The 26970-nt window shown below is 43.8% G+C and overlaps 1 protein-coding gene across 1 annotated transcript in view; it reads right to left on the bottom strand.

Moving 5' to 3' along the window:
- The window catches only part of TACR3 (tachykinin receptor 3), a 1209419-nt gene that overhangs the window by 586817 nt on the left and 595632 nt on the right, over positions 1-26970 (bottom strand). The window contains exon 2 of the mRNA XM_085641420.1: positions 9765-9950. Coding sequence (XP_085497546.1) covers positions 9765-9950 — 186 coding nt within the window. The remainder of the gene's footprint in view (positions 1-9764; positions 9951-26970) is intronic.

Below are 26970 nucleotides of genomic sequence, written 5' to 3'. Positions count from 1 at the left end.
GTCTACAGAAGTAGAAGACAGGGGGAGGAAGACTCCCCAGACTTCAGTAATGAGGAAGATGAACACTTTTCCACCAACACAATGACCAGGGCCCAGCATAAGGCTAGTGAATGAAGAGGATCTACCAAAGGACCATGGGCGTCCGCAGGGGGGGCAAGGAGGGGCGCTTGCCCCCCCCCCCCTGGAGTGCTCCTCCTTGCCCCCCCTGCGGCCACCCTTGCTTTTACGGACGCCTTTTGTCTGTAATTACGGGCCCTGCAGGGAGCAGAGGTGTTCCCTGCCAGAGGACTCAATTCCCTGATGGGGCGCCTCGCACTCCTCCTCGCAGCCCCTCCCGCCCATTGTCATTCTGTCTGTGGCTGATTATCACAAACAGAATGACAATGGCCAGTTTGAGCTGCGCGCCACAAGCACGAGTGGTTAGGTCTGGACACAAAGACCTCCTTTTAACACTCTGTAGCTTGAGAGCAAGGGGTCTTCTGAATGAAGGTCTAGGGGGAGTCGATGCATTATTGTCGCAAGTCTAAAATTGAGGTTGCAGCATAGCCCGGATTTCAGATCCCACTAAAACGTACTCAGACTTGTGTCAATAACATATCTATCTGCCAGTATGCACCCTATCATGTCTGGCAGGACGTCCCGACCCTGTGTTTCACTACCTCATATCCCTCTGCACCCCACTCCCCACGCTCACTGCCTCATATTCCCCTGTACCCCACTCCTCGTGCTCAGGGCCGGCTCTAGGGCGGTGCGACCGGTGCCACCGCACCGGCTGCTGACTTCGTGTAGGGGGCCCTAATATGATGATTTTAAAAGCACCTGCTTCTTTCCTGGACTCCTAGAAATTTTCAGCCACCAATAAAAATGTCTAAATGACTGCAGTGATTAATGCACTTCCTTAGAGAGAGAGAGGGAGGGAGAGATCAAAGTTTTGTGTAATGGAAGTTTCTACTCATCCTAAGGTAGCGCAGAGGGTTACTATGCTTGCCGCAAAGAACGTGCAGCTCACAAATTGCGTATAATGTAATGTAAATAGGTCAGTGGGTCACACTTTTGTCAGAGAGACCATATTGTTGATAACTCTTTATGAGTTAAAATCCTAATGTGGAACAGTGAGCAAGTAACTTATCAAAGATGCATGCAAACTGGGCTAGAGCATTATGATTTCCCCCCAGTTTTTCATTATCCTAATGTGGCAAAATGGGTTAATTTGGGTAGAAATCAATTCTTATTAATAAAGAGAACCCCCCATCCATGGTGCTAGGTTTTAAATTTTAGGTTTCTGATTCTCCTGACCAAGCACTCTTAAACTATCCTGCCTACCTGTATGGATGACATGTGACTCCTACACCTTCTTGTCCTCTCTCTTATGTAACATTTCCTATGCACTGATTTACACACTTATGATTGATTGTCTCTATGTAATCTGTGTGATGTAAAGTGTTCTGACACCTTACACTGATAGGAGCGGCACTATAAAATGAATTAAATGCACCTGAGACTGAATGGTTACGGAGGCTTGAGGGGCGCTGTCAAAGGATGGTTATGAAGAACCTGTAGTGGAGGTAGTCATTGGGGGTGCCAAAAAGCATTGTCGCACTTGGCGCCACGAGCACTAAAGCCGGCCCTGCCTGCGCTCACTGCCTTATATCCCTCTGTAACCCACACCTCGCGCTAACTGCCATGACATATCCCTCTGTACCCCACACCTTGCGCTAACTGCCACAACATATCCCTCTGTACCCCGCACCTTGTGCTCACTGCCACAACATATCCCTCTGTACCCCGCACTTCGCACTCACTGCCACATATGCCTCTGTATCCCACACCTGACACTCCCTGCCTGATCGCTCATTTTACCCTGCCATTCATCTTCTACGTGTTCTCTCCCCTTCCACTCGTTCTACCTCTGTTCACCCCTTTACTTCTTTTTGTACCTTACTTCTTTCTCAATATCTCTACTTCTTTTCCTCTTCAGTAACATCTGTGACACATCTCTGCACTTCCTTTATATCAACGCACCCCTCTACCTCACCTGTCTGCCTCAGTCTTTATTATTCCCTCTTCCTCAGCTGTCTCTACCTGTCTCTGACACACCTCTCCCTCTCTCTACCTGGCCCTCTCACGTTCTACGGCTGCGTTATTGTGCCCTCTCCATCTTTGATTTACCTGTCTCTGCTCCTGAATCTTTTTCTTCTACACCTCACTTCTTTGTCTACCCTTCACCCCTCGCTACCCTTCTGTTTGCCTCACTACGGTCTTTACCCGACCCACCTTCAGTGCCTCTTCCCATTTCGCCTCACACCCTCACAGCGCTCTCCTAGCATGCATCGGTTTCTCCCCTCACCACCATGCCTGCCTCTACCCCGCCTTACCTTTCTAACCAGCCTAACTTTCTACCTTCCTGTTATTCCTGGTAGTGAACCTTTCATTTCACCCCTCCGGTTGTATTACCTACGCATTCCAATTGAGTAGGTCATTGCTGTGCTCCCAACCCGACATCGAGACCCAGTCCCCTAGCCTCTCAACATGCCCAGATATAACAACAAGCTTTGGCATAGCCAATTGATCTCGTCTTTGGGACCTGCTGCAGAACTAAATACTTATACTGCCGGCATCATACTTACCCAGCGCCAAGACGCCTTGGCAAAAGTGCGCTATATAAGTTCTTCAGTCAGTGAGTCAGTCATAAGGTCCCAAAGGCGAGACCTATTGGCTATGCCAATGCTTGTTTTTCTCAGATTGGCCTGAACATTACCCGATCCTGATTGTCTGCCATTTTAGCCCCGCCCCTATTGATTAACATTAGACACGCCCCTTCATTTGCCAGGTTCGCCCCCCCTGGAAAAATTTCTGCGGACGCCCATGTGCACGACTGTCCTTCAGGGAGAGATAACTTGAGGCACAGCTAGCTTAAATATCCCTTGAGGCAGATAAGTTGGCCCTGGCTAAAAACAAGTGGGCACGTGAGGAGAGGAGACATGCAAGGGGTGGTAGAGAGGAAGATGGTGGCAGTGAAGAGGACACGGAAGTGTCTAGTGAAGGGTAGGTTTGACCCCAAACTACCTAAGTGGATTGCCACTAAGAACCAGGAGGGTGGTAACATAAAAAAGTGTCTGACAGCTTTTGAAAGGGCCCCTATGATGAGGAAGGTGAGCTCTCAGTACTGGGGTTCACTTCTGTGGGAACTGAATACTGTAGCATGGAGACATAAACTCTTGACCCTAGAGGAAGAAGATGCTGAATCCTACCCCCACATGAAGCAGAGCTTAGTCACCCCTGAGCAGTACACGATGAAGTTTAGGAACACCCAGAAAGTCATTATCCAATCATGGGTTAACTTTATAGACCTATCTGTCAAGGCCCTGGCAGGGCTGGATACAGGGTAACAAGGTAAGTCTGTATGAAGAGCTAAAACTTTGTTCATGAAGGTGCACATATTGACCAATTGTTCATCAGAGAAGTTACACCAGTATCTAGTTGAGTCTAAGCTCTCTAGTTCCAGGGAGTTGGGTGAGACAGCAGATGAGTGGGTTCACATCAGAGTGACTAAGAAGAACCAGGTAGGTGATCAGAAGAAAGAAGGACAGGTCCCCTCTCAGGGGAAAACCCTGGGCAACTCAGATAAAAAGCAAAAACAGTCCTCAAAAGGTCCCAAAAGACCAGCCCAAGGAGGGAGTGCACAGAGCCATTCCTCTTTCAAGGGAAGGGGTATCAGGGAACATATTTTGAACCTACAAAGATGGGGTTGTTTTTTGATTGTTTGAAGCCAGGACACAAGAGGGGAGGTGCAGTCTAATCAAAGAAGGCCCTCACTAGAGGGCAGTCCAAGGGGATTGCTAGAGTAGGTGTGGGGGTGGAAGTGGAAGTGGAAGTGCAACCCTGGCAGCCTTACCTCCTGGCATTGAGAAGTACAGGCAAAGACCTAGGATCAACAGGACTGAGGTTGAGGCTCTGAAGGATACAGGAGCTAGTGTGACCATGGTGATGGAAAAAACTGTTTACCCAGATGAAACCCTACCTGGTATATTTCAGCAGCTTACCTATATAGACATCATAGCCAAGTTCCATCCATGTCAATGGTGAGCTTGGAATGGGGAGATGTGACTGGTCCTAAGAAGGTAGTTGTGTCTACTGCCCTCACAAAAGCGTATCTATTAGGAAATGATCTTTAAGCTTCTGAGTGGTCAGGGGTGTAAAGGCAGGTCCATGCTCAGATGCTGGACACCCCTGAGTGGGTTTGTGCTGTGATAAGGGCAGAGTATGCATGCCAGGGGAGTAGTGGACACCTGGACCCTGGACCAATGGGTCTGGTGAGCCAACCCAAACAGCTCAAGAGGTCCAGGGAGAAGTCAACTCTGAGGGGGAGGATCTGACCTCAGAGGAAGGGATTCTACTCCTGCAATATCTGTCCAACTTGGCAGAGTTGCAGGGAGCTAGTGGCCTCAGGCAGATTGTGTCTAAGCAAGATAAAAGTGATGTCAGTGGTTTCCACAGAGTCCTTTGGTAGGATGGAGTCATCTATACTGAGGCCAGGGACCCCAAACCAGGGGCAGCCAGGGGAGTGGAAGTCCCCTCGAAGTATAGACAGTTCCTCATCACCGTAGCTCATGACTTCCCCTTAGTCAGTCATTTGGGACAGACTAAGACCTGGATAAAGCTGGTCAACCATTTCTATTGACCCCTTATGTCCGACAAGGTAAATAAGTTTTGCAGCTCCTGTGTCACCTATCAAGCATTCGGCAAGATATGGGACAAGACAAAATCTTCCTTGATACCACTGCCAGTGGTTGTGGACTCCCTTTGAGAGGCTGGGGGTCAAGGAACAGTGAGCGGTCAATAAAGGAGCTGAGGCAGTTAGCTACATGAGCTTCTAGAATCTTACTGAGATAGGGGAGTTAAGAAATGGGGCGGAAGTTACTAAGTATCAGGGGATCGGCATTAGGCTTTTTGAGGCTGGGGAAAATGTTGGCAGTTTTAAAGGAGTCGGGGACCGTGCCTTGTCTGAGAGAGTTATTGAGAAGCGCCAGTGGGGGGTCAGGGCAGGTGGAGAAGGCTTCTTGTAGAATGTGTGGGGGACAGCAATCTGTAGGGGAGCCGGATCCAACTTTTTTTAATAGGACAAGGACTTCCTCTTTAGATATCAGAGGTATTTGATTCAGCACCTGGGGGTTATTGAACAAGATCGGAGAGTTTGTTGGAAGGACGGGAGGGGGGATGCTTTTTTTGATGGTGGCAATTTTCTCCATAAAATACACGTTATGGGAATCACATAGTGATTGAGAGGGGAGCGGTTTAGCAATTACTCTATCTGGCTGTGATAGTTCATCGACTATGAAGAAGATGTCTTTAGTCTTGGTAGCTTAGTTGATGATTTTCAGGGAAAAGTACGTAGTCTTGGTCTGGATGATAGAATTTTTATAGTCTTTATAAAGACTCATATAGGTGGCTTTTTTTTCCGGGATATAGTCACGTCTCCAACTACGCTCGGCTTGTCTGAGTGCTAATTTCTTTATTTTCAGCTCGTCGGAGAACCAGCGTTGGGCGTCATGAGGACGTTTAAGTTTGGATTTTTTGAAGGGAGCAACGATGTCGCTGGCTGACTCGAGCCAGTGCTTGATGCCGGCAGCCTGATTGCTTAGGGAATCCTGTTCATCAGGGAGGGAGGTTTTTAATAAAGTGCAAAATTCGCCAATGTTGCCCCGGTTCCAGTTCCTAGCCAAGTGGTTGCCCAAGAGAGGGGGTTTTGTTGGGGGAGTGCAGTCCAAGGAGAAGGAGATAATGTGATGATCTGACCATCGGCAGGGGGAGATTAAGCGTAGTGTAATTTCCAAGTTGGAGGCCCATACTTGGTCCAAGATGTGTCCCTTGATGTGAGTGGCATCGTGTATATGCTGGATACAATTTAGCCCAGACAAGAGGTCCGTAAATTCTAAGGAGCTGGTACTAAGTAAAGTAGAATTAATTGATTCATTTGATTCAAAACAAAGGTGTGGCAGTGCAGCCTGGTGGAATCTTTAAATGAGGTTCCCTTTGTGGAGATGCTTTTCCCCATGCCACCCTTGAGTTGGTCGGTGAATGGCTGGTGGAGTCGGCAGGACCACCAACTAGGTGTGTAGGGAATCTGAAGCTGTTTTGATGGCGTACCCTTCCTACCAAGATTGTAATCAGCCCCTAAGTTATTAATATCAAGGTCTGCATGATTCCCTACCTTTTCAGATGAACCTCAAAGAACCAGACTTGGATGTACTCCTGCAGCACTATTAACTAAATAATAAGCAGAAACCACAAATAAATAGTGTCATATTCTATTCATCAGTTAATATGTACCAGTTATCGACATCAATCTGAAATTTCAGCAACCGGTATATAGTATAAAGAGCCTACAGAGAGTGTTAACTTGTATTCTATTAAACCTATAAACCCTTAATAAATTCAGTTTCATCTACATGTATCATTATGTTCAGCACACTGCTATTTAGATTTGACTTAACATTTCATCTCTTTAGATACTCTTACCTATTGTAAGCCCTATGTCACATGGTTAGGATAGGCCTGGTTAGAAACACCACCATTTTACATGTACATCTTTTTTAAGTTGCCTTCCTTCTTACACAGTGACATCTGACAAACATTTGCTTGCCTATCTGTGCAGCATAATATTCTCTGAAACTGCATTTGCTTACATTTCCACTTTGTAGGCACACTATCACAACATCTTGAACATTCCATACAAAGTATTACGCTGATTGCTCAAAGGATGTTGCTTGATGTTGTCCAGAATAAACAATAGCAGTCTAATTGGAGCTTCAGCATGACAGCATGGGTGTTGTTATTATATATAGCATCACTTCCTTGTTTAAGGGAGAGGAGCATTTCGCTGATACAGCGAGTTTGCTGCATGACGGAATTCCAGCCCAGCTGATTCCTGCTTACCTCGGCAAAGAGGGATTTTCAGCTTACAACCAAGATGGACAGCCCAATGACACTTACCAATAGGTAATGGGGAGTTAAACCATCCAACAGGGATTTGGCAGGTCACCAACCCTAGAAAAACTAGGTTTGGAAGCACTTGGTACGAGTACACTATAGCAAAGTAACAGTACTTATATGCCAGCATATATTTACTGTTATAGCACAATGGTGGAATTGTTCATCCTTTTCAGAATTCTCATAATGCTAATTAGGCTCTTCTGTTTTATTCTACTGATTATTGAGGCACACGTTTTTTATACAAGGATCACAATGCTTCAATAAACATTAAAACACATTGCTAAGTATTTCTTGAGTATTTCTTTGGGCATGTATGAGTAACCAAATAAAACGGTTTTAGATCTGCTACCACAATTTCCTTGGGTAGTCAGGGTTGTCATATTCTGAAGTTAAGTAACTCATCAGTTACATGATAGAGTTTAGGGTACAGATAATGAACTGTGAGCTAGCAGGACTATAGGCCAACATATCCTGAGGGTGTGCGCATAATCAGTCTGGCACAATCCTGAAGTTTATGCTGTCCAACAAACGCAGTTTTACCTAGAAGGTATAAGCTGTATGACATGGTGCTGCAAACGTTTTAGCGTGTGTTCTTATTTAATGGATTGCCTGCGTAGTTTTATTTTGTATACCAAAAGACTCCTACTCACCTATTAACAGGAGACATCCTTGGTGTTAGGAAAAAATTCTCCTCTGTAGGTTGTTCAAACTTGAACCTTTCAAAGGATCACCCTGTAGTAGTACCCTCTCTGAATTCGACATATTCTTATGGCTGACCCGGCAGCACTAAACATACCTGAAAACTGCAGAAATGTAGTTACTCAGAAGCTGCTACAGCATGATCTCACAAATAGCACATACATAAATCATGGGAATGCCATTTGTGGCATCTACTGTATGAACCTACACGTCTCCTTTAGTAAAACTATTTAGGTATCATACATTCAAAATCATGAACTTTAGTTTGGTAGCCATGAGGGTGATACTAAGGGAGGCCCTCTTACTTGGTCTTGACTGTTAGCCCCACATCCTCCTCAAACCTCAGGCCACTGGCAACTCCTCTCCTTCTGCATTGTGTCAGCAATGACATTTCTAAAAAGTCGTCAAAGTGCACCTAAATTATGCACATTAATCACTAACTGAGTACCATCCCATTACCGGAAGTATGACCAATCATCCCACCCTTGAGCCAATCAAATTTCTTATTGTGTCACATAACCCAAAACCATACACCAGAAAGAACAAAAGTGATTGGTCAACAACTAGGCAAGATTAAATTGTAAGAGGTCCTCCCTCTGAAGGCAGCCCACTGGATGAGGGTAAATGCCACCTGGGACAGTGAAATCTCCTAGGAGCAGAGCCGTGAGTAGTGGCAAAGTCCCTGAGGGCGACCTAAGAGACAGTTGGAACAATAACTTTGAGTCTTCTCACCCCTCCAGGAGTGCCTCCAGAGAAACCTGCATGCATCCAGCTTGCACCAAAGCAACAACATTAGTATATTGTTGCCTTTTAATTTTATTTAGTGCATGTGTATACTTCTGTTAGCTACCTGATATTCTCAGAACAGTGAGTTACAGCTCCCATGTGGTTAAACAACACGATAAGACATATACATCACTTCAGTCAGCCATTGCTGGTTGGCAAATTCCCTTCACAAACATTATCAAGGTGCCATTCTCTGCCACATCCATGTTGCCAAGTATCCCCTGGCAGTCACCTTGACTGATTAGGGAATCAAGGCTTTTCTGATTTGCGTTGTGTCCAAGGGCATGTCTGAAATGCTTTGCCACCCCAACCTCACCATTTAGTCCGCAACACTTGGCTCAGTACCAAACTTGTTTAGAACTTGTAAAAAATGAGAGCAAATGTCATTAAAGACTTGTTTTGCAGGAAAGGCAAACATTCTTCAGTCCCACACCTCTCAATCCCCTCTTCACAGTATCACAGCTTCTTGCTGGTTAATTCTGAAGAAGCTGGTTCTTGATTCAGCCATTCTACAAATACTTCATGCTTGTATCCCTCCACTTTCTGAAGGAGACCCAAAGAAGTTGTGCCCTGGCCTCACACCCGTATTCCTCTGCATATAGCTCAGGACTACTGGTTGTTTCCTGCAGTTGAGTGAGGTCCTTTCTATTGATCCTCTTTGCTGTTTCAATAAGTGTAACATGTTCCAATGCTATCCAAAGAGTGGTCTGCAGCTGTCTGTGGTCCATGGGTACACTACAAGAATTCTGAAGGGGGCAGCTTACTACTCCAACTAGAAGGAAAGATATGTATCTAAAGTGTGAACTTACTTTTAATTAGTATGGGCAATGTCATAATGTCATAATGTGATATTTTGTCCAAAAACCTAACACTATTCTGAGATTTTTTCACCTTTGAGAACATTTTATTATGTAAAATGTACAAGATGTTCACATCCACTTACAAATGGTACCTAAAATAAAATACCAAGTGGACTTTAAAAAAAACACACATTTTAATACTTCGATTAAATGTAAACCTTTGATCCATCTATTGGTGAGGAATTGGTTATTGTTTTCACCAAGTTTACTCTGGGTTTAGTTACAAATAATAACTTTCGCCATATACAAAAGCCATATCAATGAAGACCAAAAGGTACTTAGCAGTTATCTTTTTCTGTCAGTGGATTCACTTTAAAGTGCTTTCAAAGCTCAGAGTCTGGTACTTAAATACCTGTAAATGAAATGTAATATTTGCACAAATGCAATTGGATCAAAAGATTAAATCTAAAATTTAAAACAACGTACGTGAACTGTTTGTCATCTCCCGGCCATGCTACCAAGCAGAGAGTTCTGCCAGGAAGCACCCTGGTCTTTGAGTAAAGGCACTGAGGAAATGCCAGCAGGAAGGCCAGAATCCAGATACTTCCGATCACCACCTTAGTGGACGTAGCAGATAGTCTGGGTTTCAAAGGATCGATGATGGCCATATATCTGAAATGAAAAATCACTCATGAATGCTGCAGAAGGACACACCAATAAGTGTCTGCACAAAAACAATTTCAAATAACTGGCTGGCGGCGGGAGTAATAAAATAATACAAGCACAGACCTTATCTAATTTGCATTTGGAAAAAAGTTAAGAGAATATTTCACAACACAACAATTCTATTCATGTAGATCCATCAAGTGTGGGCTGAAAAAAAGAGGGATGGGTCTCAATTTCAATAAGATTATTTGCTCCTCGATACAGAAAAAAACTGCTGAATACAATGGGCCCGATTCACAGAACTGACTCAAGACAAAATCCTAAATTTACTACCATTTTGGTATTCACAGAACGCACTTACTCATTTTGGTATTCCCAGAAGGCACTTACTCATTTCGGTATTCACAGAAGTTAGGAGTCCTAACTTTAGGACTCCTAAATGCCTTCTGTGAATACTGAAAGTCTTAAAGTTAGGATTTTTCTCAGTTTAGGAGTAGCAAAGTTAGGAGTCCTAACTTTACTACTCCTAAACTGAGAAAAATCCTAACTTTAAGACTTTTGGTATTCACAGAAGGCATTTAGGAGTCCTAAAGTTAGGAGTCCTAACTTTACTACTCCTAAACTGAGAAAAATCCTAACTTTAAGACCTTCGGTATTCACAGAAGGCATTTATGAGTCCTAAAGTTAGGACTACTATCTTCTGTGAATATCGAAATGAGTAAGTGCCTTCTGTGAATACCAAAATGGTAGTAAGTTTAGGATTTTGTCTTAAATTAGTTCTGTGAATCGGGCCCATAAACACTAAACTTGCTATGTAAGTGGATCCTCATTGAAGGAAGTGCCTTTGCTTGATTTGAATCCATTCAGCAGTTCTTCAGGTATGAAAAAAGGGTTCTACTCTGGGCATGAAGTTTACATTTTTGAGATATCTGGGGAAATATTTTAGTAAGGGTGCACTATCTGCCTGTTTGCGCCATGACATACCTTTAATTAGGTGTGACGGGTGGAAACAGGGACATTGTGCCCTTGTACTGAAAATGTGCTGACCCTGGGGGCAGCGCATTAGTGAAAGATACCGGCTTTTTGCAGCCTTTCACAGTTCAGGTGTCACCCGGCTTGCACTTTCGAGCCGATTGAGTAAGGACTGTGGGAGGTTTAGCAATTCGACTAGATGCCCAATTTAGATTAGGCGGTCGAATGGACAGTTTTTATTACCCCTTACCACCATGTCACCAGTGATTTAATTTGAGATGTCATCAGAGATATCTTCAGTGTTTTCAATTAAGATGTCAGGAGTAGTGTAATATGTGAGGTCATAAGTAGTGCATGGCGGGTGTGCAAGTTATAGTCAACTCAGTAAACAATACCTGGTATTTCTAGTTTTCGGAAAACCATAGCTTTTATAATATTACAAGGCTTAACTATGACGTCACTTTAACCTTTGTTTTTTTCCAGTGATTTTCTAGTATTTTTTTAACATAAAGTAAGATATTATTACCATACCTAACTCTGGGGCATATCAACAAGCAGGCGATAAAAAATTATCGCCGTTTTTGCGGCCGTTTTCGGCCGAAAAGCGGCGATAATTTTATCGCCTAATCAGCAAGGTCACGCTAACGCGTGAAACCTTGCTTTAGCGTCAGGATTCTTAACGCCCAGCTTTGCATCTCTAATGAGATGCAAAGTGGGCGTTCCTGACCTGGCATGACAGGAGAAATGTCGCTAAGCGACATTTCTCCTATCAGCAAGCCTAACGCTATGAAGCATAGCGTCAGGAAAAGTAGCGATAACCCCTGTTATCGCTACTTTCCTTACGCCTGCTTCAGGACCGACTTAGCCATGATATCTTATGGAAGGTGGATATCATGGCTAAGTTTGTGAGTCCCTATCAACTAGCTAACGTGAGATTATCGCTGGGTTTCCATCGATAATCTCACGTTAGCCAGTTAGCGCTAGGATTTTTATCGCTGATGAGATAAGCGTTGCTAATAGCACGCTATCTCAGCGAAAATCGGCGCTAGCCGGCGATAATTATCCGAGCGCTAAGTGCGCTCAGCGATAATTATCGCCGGTTGTTGTTGATATGCCCCTATGATGTCACTTCAATCTTTGTTTTTTTCCAGCAAATGTTTACTTCTTTTTATTTCATATTGGACACACTCCATCACTGAGCATAGCTTTTGACCATGCACACAAGGGAATTGAAAGCAGGGCTTGGTCTGTGCCACGGCTGTGCTTTCAACCCCCCACAGGTGCCCAACACCCTGTAGCCGGACAAGCCCCCACAGACACCAACCCTAAATTTCTAATTTTGCTAATGTGGTTCTCTTGCAGTACCCCACACAACTGGTACTGACAGTGCAACCTTCTCTTTTTAATGCTTGCACAGTACCACAGGACCTCTGCAAGAACAATACAGGACCACACGGGAGGCCACGCTGGGTTCCACGGGATTCCAGCAGGAGCTCACAGGAGACCTCGCTGGATCCCACAGGAGTACTGTAGGTCTCACAGCATGACTTTTTAAAATATTTTGCCCCTGTGGCAAGTGGGCTAGTGGGCCAGTGGGTCAAGGTACTCCTATCCTGCCCTCTTACCTTACATTTTCAAAACTCAGGACAAGAGAGCCAAGTCCAGGAGTTCTTCAATAGAGGCTGCAAAATTTTCTGTTTATGTTCCAGCCAGCTAATCAGATTCATCAGTACTGTGGCACTGGTCCCGCAGTACAGAGGGGGCAAATGTGAAAATTATATTCCATTTTATTTGAGGTACTGTCCTGATATTACTATATTTTGAAGCTTAATTTATTAAAAATGGCTGAACAGATTCTCACCATATCACAAATCTATCCAATCACACACACACACACACATATATATATATATAGATATATATATATATCTACTGGCGGTCGCCAGTAGATAGTTATAGTTAGGACCGAGTTTCCATAGGAAATCTCAAAATTCTATTTTGAATAACTTTGGCGCCGGTTGATGAATCCTCGCGAAATTTTTAAAACTAATGAGGCGCTCCGATCAGCTCCTACCCTGAAAGCCTCGGGGTGATTCGTAAAGCGGTGGCCGAGAAAAAAGGGGGGTCCCAAAACGCGTTTTCTCCATGCATTTTCCCATAGGACCTTTAGTCGAAGATACAGCCCGAACGGCTGAACAGAATTGTTTAAATTTGGCAGAGAGGTAGTCCTCAGGTCAGGCATGTGCCTTTTGCATATATGGAGTCAATCTGTTCAGTAGTTCCTGAGAAAATTGCAGTTAAAAGTACATAAATAGCTATAAGCGCGCATGGTGCGCGCACCCTTACATGCGCGAGCGTAATTCTGATTGGTGGTTACATGTCAGTCAACGTTCAAATCGGTCGAAATCAGGAAGTGTCGGCTGCCATTTTGTTTGTTGTGGGTGCGACACTGAAAAAGAGAGGTGGCGAACGTGAAAAGGGGGCAGGGTAGAGAGTTCCTGACCCCCTAGCCTTTGTCAGGGGGTCCCTGAAGGACCCCGAAGGGTGAAAAAACCCTTTTTTTTTTAAAATCGCGGGGAGCGCGCACCATGCGCGCACCAGAAAATCACGGGGTGCGCGCACGGTGCGCGCACGGTGAAAAACCTTAAAAAAAATAAATAATATTACATACATAACTTAGCATTTAAAAAACCTTGCAAATTCACTTAAAAAACCATAGGTTTCACACATGTTATAGTTAGGTGGACATTTCACTCGTAAAAAACCAATGAAATTCCCCCGTTATAGTTAGTTCAGATAACTATAACTCGCGCGACCGCCACTCTATCACAAGGATGATGTCATCAGTGATGTCATGAGTGATGCCACTGACCATGTTATGAGTGATGTAATATGTGAAGTTATCAGCAGTGGATTGCTGGCGCGCGAGTTATAGTTATCTGAACTAACTATAACGGGGGAATTTCATTGGTTTTTTACGAGTGAAATGTCCACCTAACTATAACATGTGTGAAACCTATGGTTTTTTAAGTGAATATATATATATATATATATATATATATATATATATGCGCCAGGCTATATTGAAGAATGAGTGGCTCTATGAGTGACTGAATGGATGATTTAGTGGGTGTGTGACTAACTGTATAAGTGAGTGATTGAACTTTTATCAGTAAATGCATGGGTGAATGACTAATCTGTGAAAATGTCTGTTTCAGTATGTATGTTGGTGTGTAAGTGGCTGCATGGGTTGGTGAGTAGCTACATTAGTGTCTATATGGGTTAATGATTGAGTGTGTGAGTACCTGTATGGGTGCCTAAGAGTCTATGTGGGTGGGTGGGGGGAGGCGTGTGACTCCCTGCATGGATGTGTGAATGGGTGATTCACTGGGTATATGGGTTCATGAGTGCATGTGTGAGAGGCTATATGGGTGAGTAAGCACGCTTATGGCTGTGTTTGTGAGTGAGTGGATGTCTCAGTGGTATATATGTGAGTAACTACATATGTCAAAGGTTAACCTATACCTCACCCCTCTGATCAGTTCTCTCCGAGATAAAAATGTCTCCGCATTTAATTATGCGGATGACATCCAGTTAGTCTTTAACATCGACTCCTCGGACCAGTCAGTCTCCGACTTTCAAACCACCCTCTGCCACATCAGCAATTGGATGGGGGCAAATCACTTGAAACTCAACCCCGACAAGATCGAATTGGTTCTTGTCGGAGGCCCTTCCAACCCCTGGAACTCCAACTTCTGGCCCATCAGTCTGGGACGTCCTCCCCGCCCTACTGATTCGGCAAAACGTCTGGGGGTTATCATCAGCAAAGACCTTTCGATGAAACCCCAGATAAATGCCACTGTCTCCTCTTGCTTTTTTCAACTCCGCAAAATCCGGAAAATCGCGCTCTTCCTCACCACCGAAGCCCTTACCTTGGCCCTTTTGGCTTTAGTCATCTCCAGAATTGACTACGCCAACTCCTTGTACGTAGGCATCCCTGACTACCAGCTTAAACGCTTGCAGCTTGTTCAGAACCAGGCAGCGCGCCTCATCTTCCATCAACCGAGGCACCACCACACCCGCCCTCTACTAAAATCCCTGCACTGGCTCCCTGTTTCTGAACGCTGCAAATTCAAGTTAGGCTGCCTCGTCTTCAAATCTTTGGTCGGCCTTGGCCCCTCGTTCATTTCCTCTCTCATTCACCCGTATGTCCCCTCCCGCAATCTGCGCTCGGCTCATCTGGCTCTTCTCAAAGTCCCCAGAGCCAAGCGCAAGAAATGGGGCGGCTTAAGATTCTCGTTCCTAGCCCCATCTCTCTGGAACACCCTCCCCCTGGACATTAGATCGGCTTCGCCTTACACTCACTTCAGATCCCTCCTCAAGACTCACCTATTCCACTCGGCGTACAACTAAACCAAATTTCCTTCTTTTCCTTGCTCCCCCCCCTCCTCTTCTTCCTCACTTCTACCTTCACTCTCGCCTCCCTCTCATCCCTCAGGCAGTTGCTTTCCGTTTTTTACCTCAGCGCCAAGAAACTGTATAGTGTACGCTGCGCTTTACAAATGCTTTTCACATCACATCACATCAGTATATGTAAGTGATGGAGTACATAAGTGACTATATGTGAGAGTGAGGATTGTGAGATTGACTGTATTGATGAGTGTGTGCTTGTGTCAGTGATTGTATAAGTGAGTAAGTATGCGTTAGTATCTGTATGAATAAATGAAGTGGTGTGTGTATAACTGTGGAGATGAGTAAATGGAACTGTGATTGATTCTTTGCAGTACTGACTAGGATAAGTGCATGACTGACTAGGATGAGTGGTGGTGTGTGAGTGTCTGTATAGGTGTATGAGTGCATATAATAGTATTGTATTGATCAGTGACTACATGTATGAATGGTTGAATGAGTAACCTGCGTGGCTTTGAGTGGCCTCATAAATCATGAGTGAGGCGGCGCAGCGCAATTCGTTGCGTCATCTTACTCTGCACCTGGGAAGCATTCCATGGACGTTTGAGGTGGGTTTTGCCACACAATACCCATGGAATTTGATGCTGCCCCAGATTTACAAAGTGATGTAAACCAGGGGAAGCGTCATATTCGTACTCCTACTGAGGTGAGGCGTAACAAGGAGAAAACGCCTCGTATAAGTGATTTTGTGCAGGAAGATGCCCCTTGCTGCAAAAAAACAATCCTGGCTGCAACGGAGGGCATGCTTGCACCCGAGTGCAACGGTGCCTACATTGGCACAGGGATGCCAAAACGGCACCAGTGCAGACAGAGAGGACAGGAATGCACCGAATCGCTTAAATACGCTGCATTCCTGCCCTTTCACTTTGGCTTAAGGCAGCACAACAAAGAGCCTTGCTGCACTGCCCTATGTCAAAATGCCATAAATGAGGCCCCACGAATTTACGAGAGCGAGGACACACTCTCGAAGTACAAAGATCCCTTGCCTTTGCAGAATGCCCATTTTTACAAGGTGGACTGCAGGACTAGTAAAGCACCACCTACCCATAGTTCATATTTTAATTCTTTTTATGCTTGTACGTGTGTTCTCTTAATATCTTATCTTCAGCACTTGATAGGCAGGTGCAGTCTTCAATCAGAGGATATTAAGAAAGAAACTGCAGATCCGGGTCAGCGAGACAAGAGATGAGTTGGCACCGCTTGTTTCATCTATTCATGATAGGCAGCGGGGGGGCTCGGGTACCAACGAGAGCGTAAAGGTGCACAGAGGAGGCTTCGCTCAGCAGGGCAGCATTAGAGGTGAATTCCAGTGGCTGATTCTCACAATTAGGCTTTAGCAATGTCTGCCAGAAAAGGAAGTCACCTATTAGACAAATTCAGGAGTCGTGAGGAGGAAGATGTGAAAGGTGATTTAAAAGAAGGCAATGTGCAGTGCTGAGCAGCTGAATTCAATCCACCCCAACCCCCATCCCCATCCTCCCAAATCACCAGCAACCTTTATTTCTAAAGGGAAAAAAATGGGAAGAGATGTTTTGGCATGTGTATGAGCAGTCAAGTATCTGTGATAGTAGTTTATGATTTTAAACTCGCATTGAGAATGAGTGAGTGGATTTTTTTTACTTGTGTATTATTAAGTTATTTCAGTGAAAACAATATAGAATCATAGAGGGGTAACAATGAATTACAGGGATGCTGTTTACTTAGGGGGTTCAGTCTAATATCAAAGAGACAACAGGAGCAAAGCGCAAGTTGTCTATGATGTCACTCAGAATACTGCGGTGAAAAACATCCCTGTAATTCACTTTTTACCCACTTATATACATTTGTTTGATGTGAGGGCCCCAAAATCATCTGTCCGTGCTTTTAACTGCTATGCAGGGGCCAAGGAGTAATAGGGAGCCATACATAACATGGCCCCTCCTCCCTATTGCAAAGAAAATCTGACCTTCTACCCACCCCCAATTCCAACTTCACCTTCGCTTCCTCTCCTCTCCCATTCTGAAGAGCTCTCTGCTCTCCTAGCGCTGCACTGACAGGCTCTGAGAGCACTGCCATAGTAGCCTATAATAACTTTGTGATGTAGCATCAGTGGGTAACAACTTTTGGTAACAACTGTTGCTACATCATAGTAGCCAATTTACAGATTTAGAACCTGTCATTCGCACTAGTAGATCTCAGAAAAGCCATACAGAACAGAATAATGGATGGGCAGCTGTGAGTCTGGGCTAGCTTTTCTCTGAGGGGTTCTGAGTGACGTCCAATAGACACCAAAAGCAAAGCTTGGGTTGTCTATGATGTCACGTAAAACCCATCCATGGAAAACATTCATATAGCTCACAGTCAAGCATCTGCAATTTTTTAGTCTTTATATGTGGATGAAGTTAGTTTTTTTGGAGAAGTCCATGAACAATTTGGCAGCTCGGCAGAGAGCTAAGGCATTCTGTGAGTTAAGAGAGTGTTTAAAGCTTTCTTGAATCGTCTAATGTTATTAATCAGAAAACTTTGATTGGCAAGTACTTGCTTCTCACACATTGCTCCGGGAAAACAGCAGCTAAGGTGCAATTTAGATTTTCTCCTGCAGTCACACAATCAGCTCCTGATATTTGAAAATTGATGATTGGTCCAAGACAGTCTCCATTCTATTACGGGCAACAACAGAAACTACATACAAACAATTGTGTAGACAACAGATGTACGACCCATTTTTGCATGCGCAAACGGGTTAGCGACCCGTTTGTGCATGCAAAAACTGATAGGGACATGGACAATTAGGAAGGGGCGTTCCAAGGGCGTCCCTTCCTACTTGCAACTTGCTACCCTATGCAAGAATGTTTTGTGACCGCAATTGCAGTCGCAAAACACTCGCAATTTACCACCCTCTTCAAGAGGGTGGTAATGCACTCACATATGGTAAGGGGTTCCCAGGGGACCCCTTCCCCTTTGCAAATGCAGGGGGACATATTTTTAGGGGCAGGCAGTGGTCTCAAGGACCACTACCTGCCCTTAAAAAATGAAACGAAAACGTTTCATTTAAAAAAATTAAAAAAATGCATCCCATTTTCCTTCAAGGAAAAAGGGCTGCAATTAAAAAAACACTGCTTTATTTAAAAGCAGTCCCAGACATGGAGGTCTGCTAAGCCTAGTCGGCCACCATACCTGGGAAGGCCAGCCATTCCCAATGGGGTAGAAATTGCGAGTGCCTCTTTAATATTCATGAGGCATGCAATTGCAACCCCATTGGGAATCGCAAACCGTGTCCGAGACACTGTTGCACATTGTGATTTACGACTCGTAATTTATGAGTTGCAAATCACAATGATCATACATCTGGCTCTTACTGATTTGCGTACTGTTTCTGTTAGATAGCTCTGAACGTTCATAATTGTGTACTCTTCCAAGGTATATTGTAAATGCTTGGTTTTTCAAGATTTAAAGTGTCAGCAGTACGACTGAGCATCATTACGTGTTATTTTATGTCATATTAATGTGATGTGCATAAAATTATATTTTCCTAAATTGACTGTGCTTCCTGGTTTGGGATAGAGTTTGTCAGATACGTAGCCCAAGGATTGCCACTCAGACAATCTTTGCGAGAATTAGGTGGTAATTTATTTTAGTGTTCCCTTCTTGGCTTTGTTGATTAATGAGCAGCCTGCCAGGAAGTTCACTCTATGTGCGAGATGTTGATGGACCAGGCCAAATTCTAGTTCTATTTGTGATCTCAGGGAGTTCGAAGGTAAGTAGAAGAACTTTCAGAAAGTGTTGCATTGTTTTACCTCCAATGTCCATGTAAACAGCCTGGGAAGCCATGAAGGACCTACAACGCTGATGGTAAAATTGTGGATCTTGTTACCTTCCGCTTCGTGCTAGCTGAAGGACTGTATAGGTTTGCCTTAGATCTACAAGTTCCATATGTTACTGTGGCTATTTTCTGTTTTTATTTTTGCTTATTGGTATCTCAGTGTGCCTTTTTCTGCGAGCCAGATACACAGATTTTTGTAAGACACAGCATATCTCAAGATGAGAGGACCAGAGAACCACACGCTGTTAGTTTTTTTCGGATACTTGCCAAAGATCAAAACTTTTGATTTTCACTGGCTCAGTTCTAATTTGCTTTTAAGATTAAATATATGGCATTTGTTTAAGACCCTTTGCATACTTTAATATGACAAAATTAGCTGTAATATTTGCAGGAAATGATTTTGTATCTTTGGATGAATAGATCTGTATTTTACTAACAATGCGCTGTTGTCTGCATTGTAGGGACTGAAGAGTAGACTGGCATGCATGCAGTCTTGCTTCATGCTCCTGTCTGTGTCTGTCCTGTCACTTGAACCCGGGTTTCTGAGTATAAAGAGATAATGGCTCGAACAGCCGGGCTGGGATAAGAAACAGGCCCTGGAAATTTGGCTCGACCTGCTGCGGTCAGGGGGGGGCTTTGCTACTGAGAATCTCTGGCAGGGTGGGGTGCTGGTGCAGTCACAGATGCCATTTTTGTTACAGGGGGCCGATATTTCAGCACTACAGCTAAACCATCCCCCACTGACAAGACTGGCCCCCCCACCCACCCATCTGGCTTACCGGTAAAACGCCCGGTGCCCGCTATGGCCAGTCTGGCCCTGATAGCTTGAACATGGAGGGGGATGCCCCAAGTCACCAGTTATTTCCACAGAATCCGACAATCAACCTTTCCAAAAGGCGGTGTATAATCGATTAAGCTTGCAAACAATGGGGACTTTTTGAGATTGATGGCACAATGGATCAGAAATGATAGTGCCACGATGTTATCAGTGGCACTTCAGTTGGGTCTCAAACCTGTTTGGAAGAAGGGGAAAATATTGTTTTCGTCCGACTATTTATCAAACTCCTTTAGTAAAATCCTTGAACATGCTTTACCCCCAGTACCTAGCAACACAATTAAAAGGTAATTGGAAGGATCTGATCTATTGCCCTCATGTTTGTAGAGTGGACATGAAATACTACTGCTCCAGGAATCCATAATGGTGCTTGTAAGGAATGAAGCCCTGAACAAAGTTGTCAGCCAGAACTCCCAGTAGTCTGTATCTGATGTAAAAAGGCCGCTTGGAATTCCATTCACACCTGGATCCCCGCGTGCTCCCGTCTGAATTAAAACTAAGCTGGTCTTTCTTGAATTGATTATATAATTACCGATTCATCCCGTCCTTTAGTGTGGTTATTCAATTGAGCTGAGCAAGCCGTATGATCGGCTATATTTTCCAGAGTGGTGCTTTAATCGCAGTAAAATTGTAAGAATAAGTTCTCCCAGTTGTCAGGACCTACTTTGCTTTGTCTCTGAGGGATCTCATTTTTGTCAATCATATCCAGAAGTTGGATTGATTTTTGGGTTTTGAAACTTTAAGCTAAGCAACTATTACCTTTGAATACATATTTGGTGTTCTCCTCTCAAGTTGCATATACTTATTTTTAAAGTCAGGAGTTCAGCTTTTAGGTTCATGGTCACAGTGTACCGGCCTAGCAGCATAGCGTACAGGAGGTTGACTGAACAACATGCATGTTAGGACAACATGTCTTTTAATTGGAAAATAGATGATTTAATTAAAACAAAAGCGAAGTCTCTTCATTACATTAATGACAGTTATGTACAATTCACTTATGTAACTAATTCATGGAATAAAAGCTTTTTTACCTTGCCAACAAATGTACACAAATGCTAAGGTATCAAAACATTAGCATAAATAATGTGACTTAGGCATTCTAAAGCTTTTTCCCTACTTTGTGTAGCATATTTTAGGAAGACGAGATTACGATTCCATCGCCCCAGTTTAACGAACAACAGGTGGTGCTATTCTTCAGCCCCTCTGCTTGCATGAAACCATGGATCTTATAGAAAGACATCTTTGCTTTATTGCCTCCATAGAAATGTGCCTTGCAGAAATACCCTTCAGGTAGGGATAGACTACGCAGACTCCCAAGAGACTCCTTAATCAAGAAAACTGAAGATTTAGGGAAAGATTTACAAGCCCCTTGCGACACTTTTACGCCGTTGTTTCGTCACTTTTGTGACGCAGCAGCATCATAAACAATGCACCTCGTTGCGACACATTTACAACGTGACGCATCTATGGAGATGCATCACGTTGTAAAGCCCTGCGTCACATTATACCTGTGCCAGGCATAATGTATGCAGGGTGGGTGTTCCAACGCAAGAAAGTCTCGTAAAAGTGACACAGTGAAATCTACAAGAAACCTTACACCAGCTTGAAGCAGGCATAAGGAGGGATGCAGCATAATAGAAATAGGCATTCCGAAGAATTGCTGGAGTTGGGTCGTCCTTCCGACATGACTCCAGCAATGCATTGCCTTTACGCCTGAAGCAAGCGTAAGGAGTGGAGCAGCATAATAGAAATAGGCATTCCGAAGAATTGCTGGAGTTGCGTTGTGCTTGCGACACGACTCCAGCAATGCATTGCCTTTATGCCAATAGATGCGTGACGCATTTGTCAATCCTTGCCCCATGGTGTGCTGCATTGTAAATGCAATGCATCAATGTTGGCGCACGGGTCTTTTACCGTGATGCAAATTAACTGATGCATCTCTGCTAATATGCAGAGATGCGTCAGTTCTTGTAAATCTGCCCCTTAGAAGAAACTAATCCACCTCATTAGCTGAATGAATTCTCCCTCTAACAGCACTAAAGAGCAGTAAACAAAGATTTTAAGGTAAGGCGCTTTTCACGCTAAAATGTATGATGATGCTTGTTTCAATGGGAATTGTTGAACACATATAAGGCAACCAACCTTTTTATTGGAAATTATTTTGTCGGTATCAGGAAAAAGCCCTAAAATAACACTCATAAGTTATTGTCATTGCCATCAAGGATCTTGGATTTGGGTAAAGTAGTGAAGATTTTTCCAAATGAGAGACAAGTGGGGCCATTCTTTAAAAAGCATAATTCCAGCAGATTCAGCATTTGGCCCTGAAGAAGTCAATGACAGAAAAGCAGCGTTTAGGTTTCCAGATCCAGTCCCAATCTTGTTATAAGAGGATGAGAGAGAGAGCAAACTTTGAAAACGGCAAAATCCTGAAGCTCAAATTCATATTTATCACCAAAGTAAAGGCACGTGTTTCTCACTATTATTACTGTCTCTGTGCATATTAAGGTGCACAATCATAAGTGAGCATTTAACCAATTCATTGCTATCCTCCTATAAAATAGAAGAATTAGAGTGAATTGGTACTGTGATGATTCTTGGGGGCTGAAGAGTCAATCCTAATAGCTTCAATTGAGGAGCTGAAACATCTTTACTGCAACTTTGTTGTCGCAAAATGTAAATGTGTCTGAAGGCAAAATCCTACAGGTATCAAAAGATGAGGGTGACCGTAGTACTTAAGTGGATGGTTGTGCCAGTTGTCATGAAGTTTGAGGTATTGGCAGACTCAAATGAGCTTTCTAAAGAGGGCAATATTTATTTATAATTAAGTCAAATATGCGCTACATCAGCACTACCAAAAAACGATATACATTATTTCAGTAATTGAGAATTAAAATTGTTCATGCAGTCTACATGAGGATAATCACGCCAGTGTACGCTGGAGTGAGCAAGGGTAACACACTGAGCCAATCCCTGTAAACAAAGGTGTTCACCAAGGATGCATGCTAGTCCCATCTCTGTTTTCTTTAGACTTGAACAGCATAGTACAATTCCCTTTTACCTATCCAGCAGATGCTCCCTCCCTAGGCAAGGCAGACATTTCCACAATCGTTTTTCTGACGATACCCTATTGGTTTCAAAAACTCCAGATGGTCTTCAGAAGTTATTTAATCGATTTGAGGAATTTTGTATGATGGGAGGCTGGAGATAAGCCCATCAAAGACCAAGTGTATTGAGATCAATCCTCACAAATTATATAGGGGGAGGCCTACCTTGAGGGTGGGGGTTGCACTTGAATAGTCTGAACCTTTTGAGAATCTGGGCATACAACTAACAGCTACCATGTCTTGGAAACCCCATGTGGAAACAATGATCATGAAGCATTGGCAAATTGTTGGTGCCCTGTTAAAAGAACACCACCCATCCAATAATAAACCAGTTGCTGCCGCATTACAGATATATGATTTGAAAGTGGTCAGTTCAGCCCTATATGGGGCCGAACTCTGGGGCTTTGTTAACTCGGCTGATCTGACTAGAACCGAACACAAGTTTCGGAGGAATCTATTTTCTTTGCCTCCGAGCACACCGCTCAGTCCCCTAAACTTGATATGGGTAGAAAATCCATTCAAGATAGAGCTAGAATGTGCCCACTGCTGTTTTGGAGGAGAATTAAATCCACACCCAAATTGTCATTCTATGCTGACACACTCCAGTAAGTTATTACGTAGGATAACAAAAAAAAGCATGGATCAGTAATGTCAGAAAGCTGCTGTCATCCCAGAGTTTCCAAGAAGCCTGAGATTGTACTTTACTGGAGTCCTTCACCTCCAAAAAACTAGTGAAGGTCCGCTATTGGGAGTGGGTCACATAAACGAGTTCAAAGTTGTATCCAGAGGCTCTCTGGCTAGCGAAGTTCTGGATTTTAAATCAGGTGGTGCAATGGAACATTATTTAGACATCATTCTGGTTTCAATGGACAGGAAACTCTATATCTAGTAGGTTCACTTTCTGTTAATGCATTCACTAGCAAATGGTCAGCAAATTCTTTTGCAGAACACGTACAAAGTAGGAAAAGCTATAAGGTGTGTCTAGGCATAGTATTTTGTACAGGAAGGGTACCCTTCTTCTAAAAAACCTATGGTGGATTCAGGCACGCACCCTAACATTATAGCGCTAAGGCGGGTCCTTTGCGCAGGGCAGGTGAAATTAGGGCCGGCACTAGGGAGAGGGGAGGAGAGGGCCATTTCTCTTTGAATATGGTGCTCTTCTGCTCCCGCCCAGCCACGCAACGCAGCACAGCATTTCTGGCTTCTACATTAGACTCCTTGACGCCATTCAGAATCTGGTCCTAACATTGGTAGAAAGGGCTTAGCACCAAAAAATTTTGACGCTGAATAGCAAGCATTACACAAAGACATTTTTCATTTCTCTGTGCTTTTCTGACTTCGAATGTGTGCTCCATTGTACAGCACACACACAAAGTAGGAACAGATTTTAAACTTGTCTAGTCATAGTATTATCTACAGGAAGGGTTCCCTTCCTGTAAAAACCTATGCTAGACTCAGGCACACACCCTATCACTATGGAGCTAAGGTGTGTACTTGAGGCTGGTGCTAGGGAGAGGGGAGGAGAGTGCCATATTTCCGTAAATATGGTGCTCTCCTGCTCTCTCCCTGCAACGCAGCACCGCCTCTTTGTGTGCTGCTCCTCGTTGTCTGACAGCTTTCAGAATCTGGGTCTGTGTTGTTTAATACTCTAACGCTATTCATCTTTCCATTTCCAAGAATTGTCAGGCTCATTTTTCTTTCTGTTATTAAAATTCTCTGGTTTCCTTTGAAGTCCATCGACGGACTTAATCAACAAATCCTTTAGAGAATCTTGTACACCTAAACATATAGGCCACACAGTGACAGCTTAATTACTTCTTGTCTTTTTTTACGTACTTTAGTCTATTTTATAATCTGTGAAACTGGATGTTATGCCAGAGGGAATAGAATGAACATTATTTTTGGGGGATGTAAAAATAATTTTTCGATTAGGAATGCTGCAGGGCAGACTGGCCATTGGTAATACATTGTCGCAGTGTCCTGACCATAGAGATTCTAATGTAGTTCATGTGTTTAAACAGTATGTTCCAAATCTCTTGGTTCATGCAGACGTTTGGTGGCTTAATAATAGAAGCGGAAGGAAAACATTTTCCGAGCCCATTGAGATCATGGGTATGCTGACTTAACAAGCATTGAAAAAGTCGATATATTTTTGTTTTATAAAGTGCATGAACACAGAAATACACAAAATGCAAACACATATGCACACACACAGACAACACACCATAATCTATACATTCAGGCACAGAGCAAGACATGAATCTATTGACAGAGACAAACACACATTCAATCACAAAGACTTACACATGTAAAAGAAGCTACGCACACTTACCAACAGACACATATGCTAAAATGCACGAATTCACAAATAGGTACCCATGAACATAGGCAACGTCCATAGAGTGACTCATATCAACAGACTTAGAGGCTACCATACATCCACATCTAGCACTCAGATACAGGATCCCTTTCACACATGTGAATGGTTGGATGATTGTGTGAGTTATTGCATTAATGAATGCACTAGCAAAGAATGGCTATATGGAAGAATGGGGGTGGACTGCTCTGTTACCCCCAATTTATTGGATCCTCTAAGCTCTAAAATATGAATCTCTAAAATATGAAGTGAGGTCTCCAGTTGGCAGTGGTTTGCACCCTGTCCATTTAGGGACCCACACTCTAGTCATGGTAAGGAGATTACACAGCTAATATAAACCTGGTTGCCCCCTTGGTAGCTTGGCATACGCATTCGGGCTTATATCAGAGGCAATGTGTAAAGCATTTGTACATACACACCCTGTAAAACAATGAAAACAATACAGGAGAACACCGCACCAGTTTAGAAAAATAGGCAATCTTTATGTGAATAAAACAACCAAAATGACAAACATCCAACATACATACATAAAGATATCACTTCTAAAAAGATTTAAATCAGTTCAGTCCATAAGCATCTATGGATATGTCACTTTTAGCACAAATTATCTGGGATGCGTCAAAATCAAAGATGAAAATAAGTGAAGGGGAGATGAGGCACCGGAAAAGCAAAGCAATGCATTGGTTCCTTACTCTCAGGGAAGGTGGTGCATCGGCTCCTTACTGCCAGGAGAGATGATGCATTAGTTCCTTACTGTCAGGGGAGGTGATGCAATGGTTCGTTACTGTGAGGGTAAGTGATGCATCAATCCCCAGACACATAGTCTCGGTTCCTTACTGCTGGGCAACATTGATGGCTCCATCAGTGCTCAAGGACGATGCGTCGAAAATCCAGATGTGCTGTGTTGATGCAGTGGTGGTGAAGCAACCGCGGTGTTGATTTCACAGCTGTGAAACGGGTGCTATGTCGATTCTTCAGCCACAAAGCAGGGACTGCATCAGAGTGGGTGCCATTGAGGTTGGTGACACAGTGCTCAGGACTTGGGCTGCAGTGATTTTCCAGCTGCACTGCAGGTGCTGCGTCAATTCTTTGGCCACACAGCAACAATGCATTGATTTTTCCGCTGCACGGTGGTGCTGCATTGGAAAAACAGGCACTGCGAGTCGATGCATGGATTTACTTCTTAAGGTCACCAGATTCTACTTCCAAGGGCCCAGAAACTGGATTTGGTGCCACTTGGAATGTCAGGGCTCTCAGCAGAGGAGCCCAGACAGGGGTAGGGAGAGTCTTTGATGGCACTGAGACTTCTTAACCGGAGGCAAGCATGCACAAGCCCTTGGAGAACCTTGGAAGCAGGATGTAGAAAGCAAAGTCCAATCATTTCGTGCCCAGGGAAGAAGCAGCAAGCAGCGGGCCAGCACAACAAAGCAACAAGCAGATTGTCATTCCTCCTACAGCATCCAGCT

Source organism: Triturus cristatus, chromosome 2_2 (genome assembly GCF_964204655.1).
Source record: "Triturus cristatus chromosome 2_2, aTriCri1.1, whole genome shotgun sequence".
Taxonomy (NCBI): Eukaryota; Metazoa; Chordata; class Amphibia; order Caudata; family Salamandridae; genus Triturus; species Triturus cristatus.
Note: the sequence above shows the minus strand (reverse complement) of the source record. Positions and strands in the feature narration are given on the sequence as shown.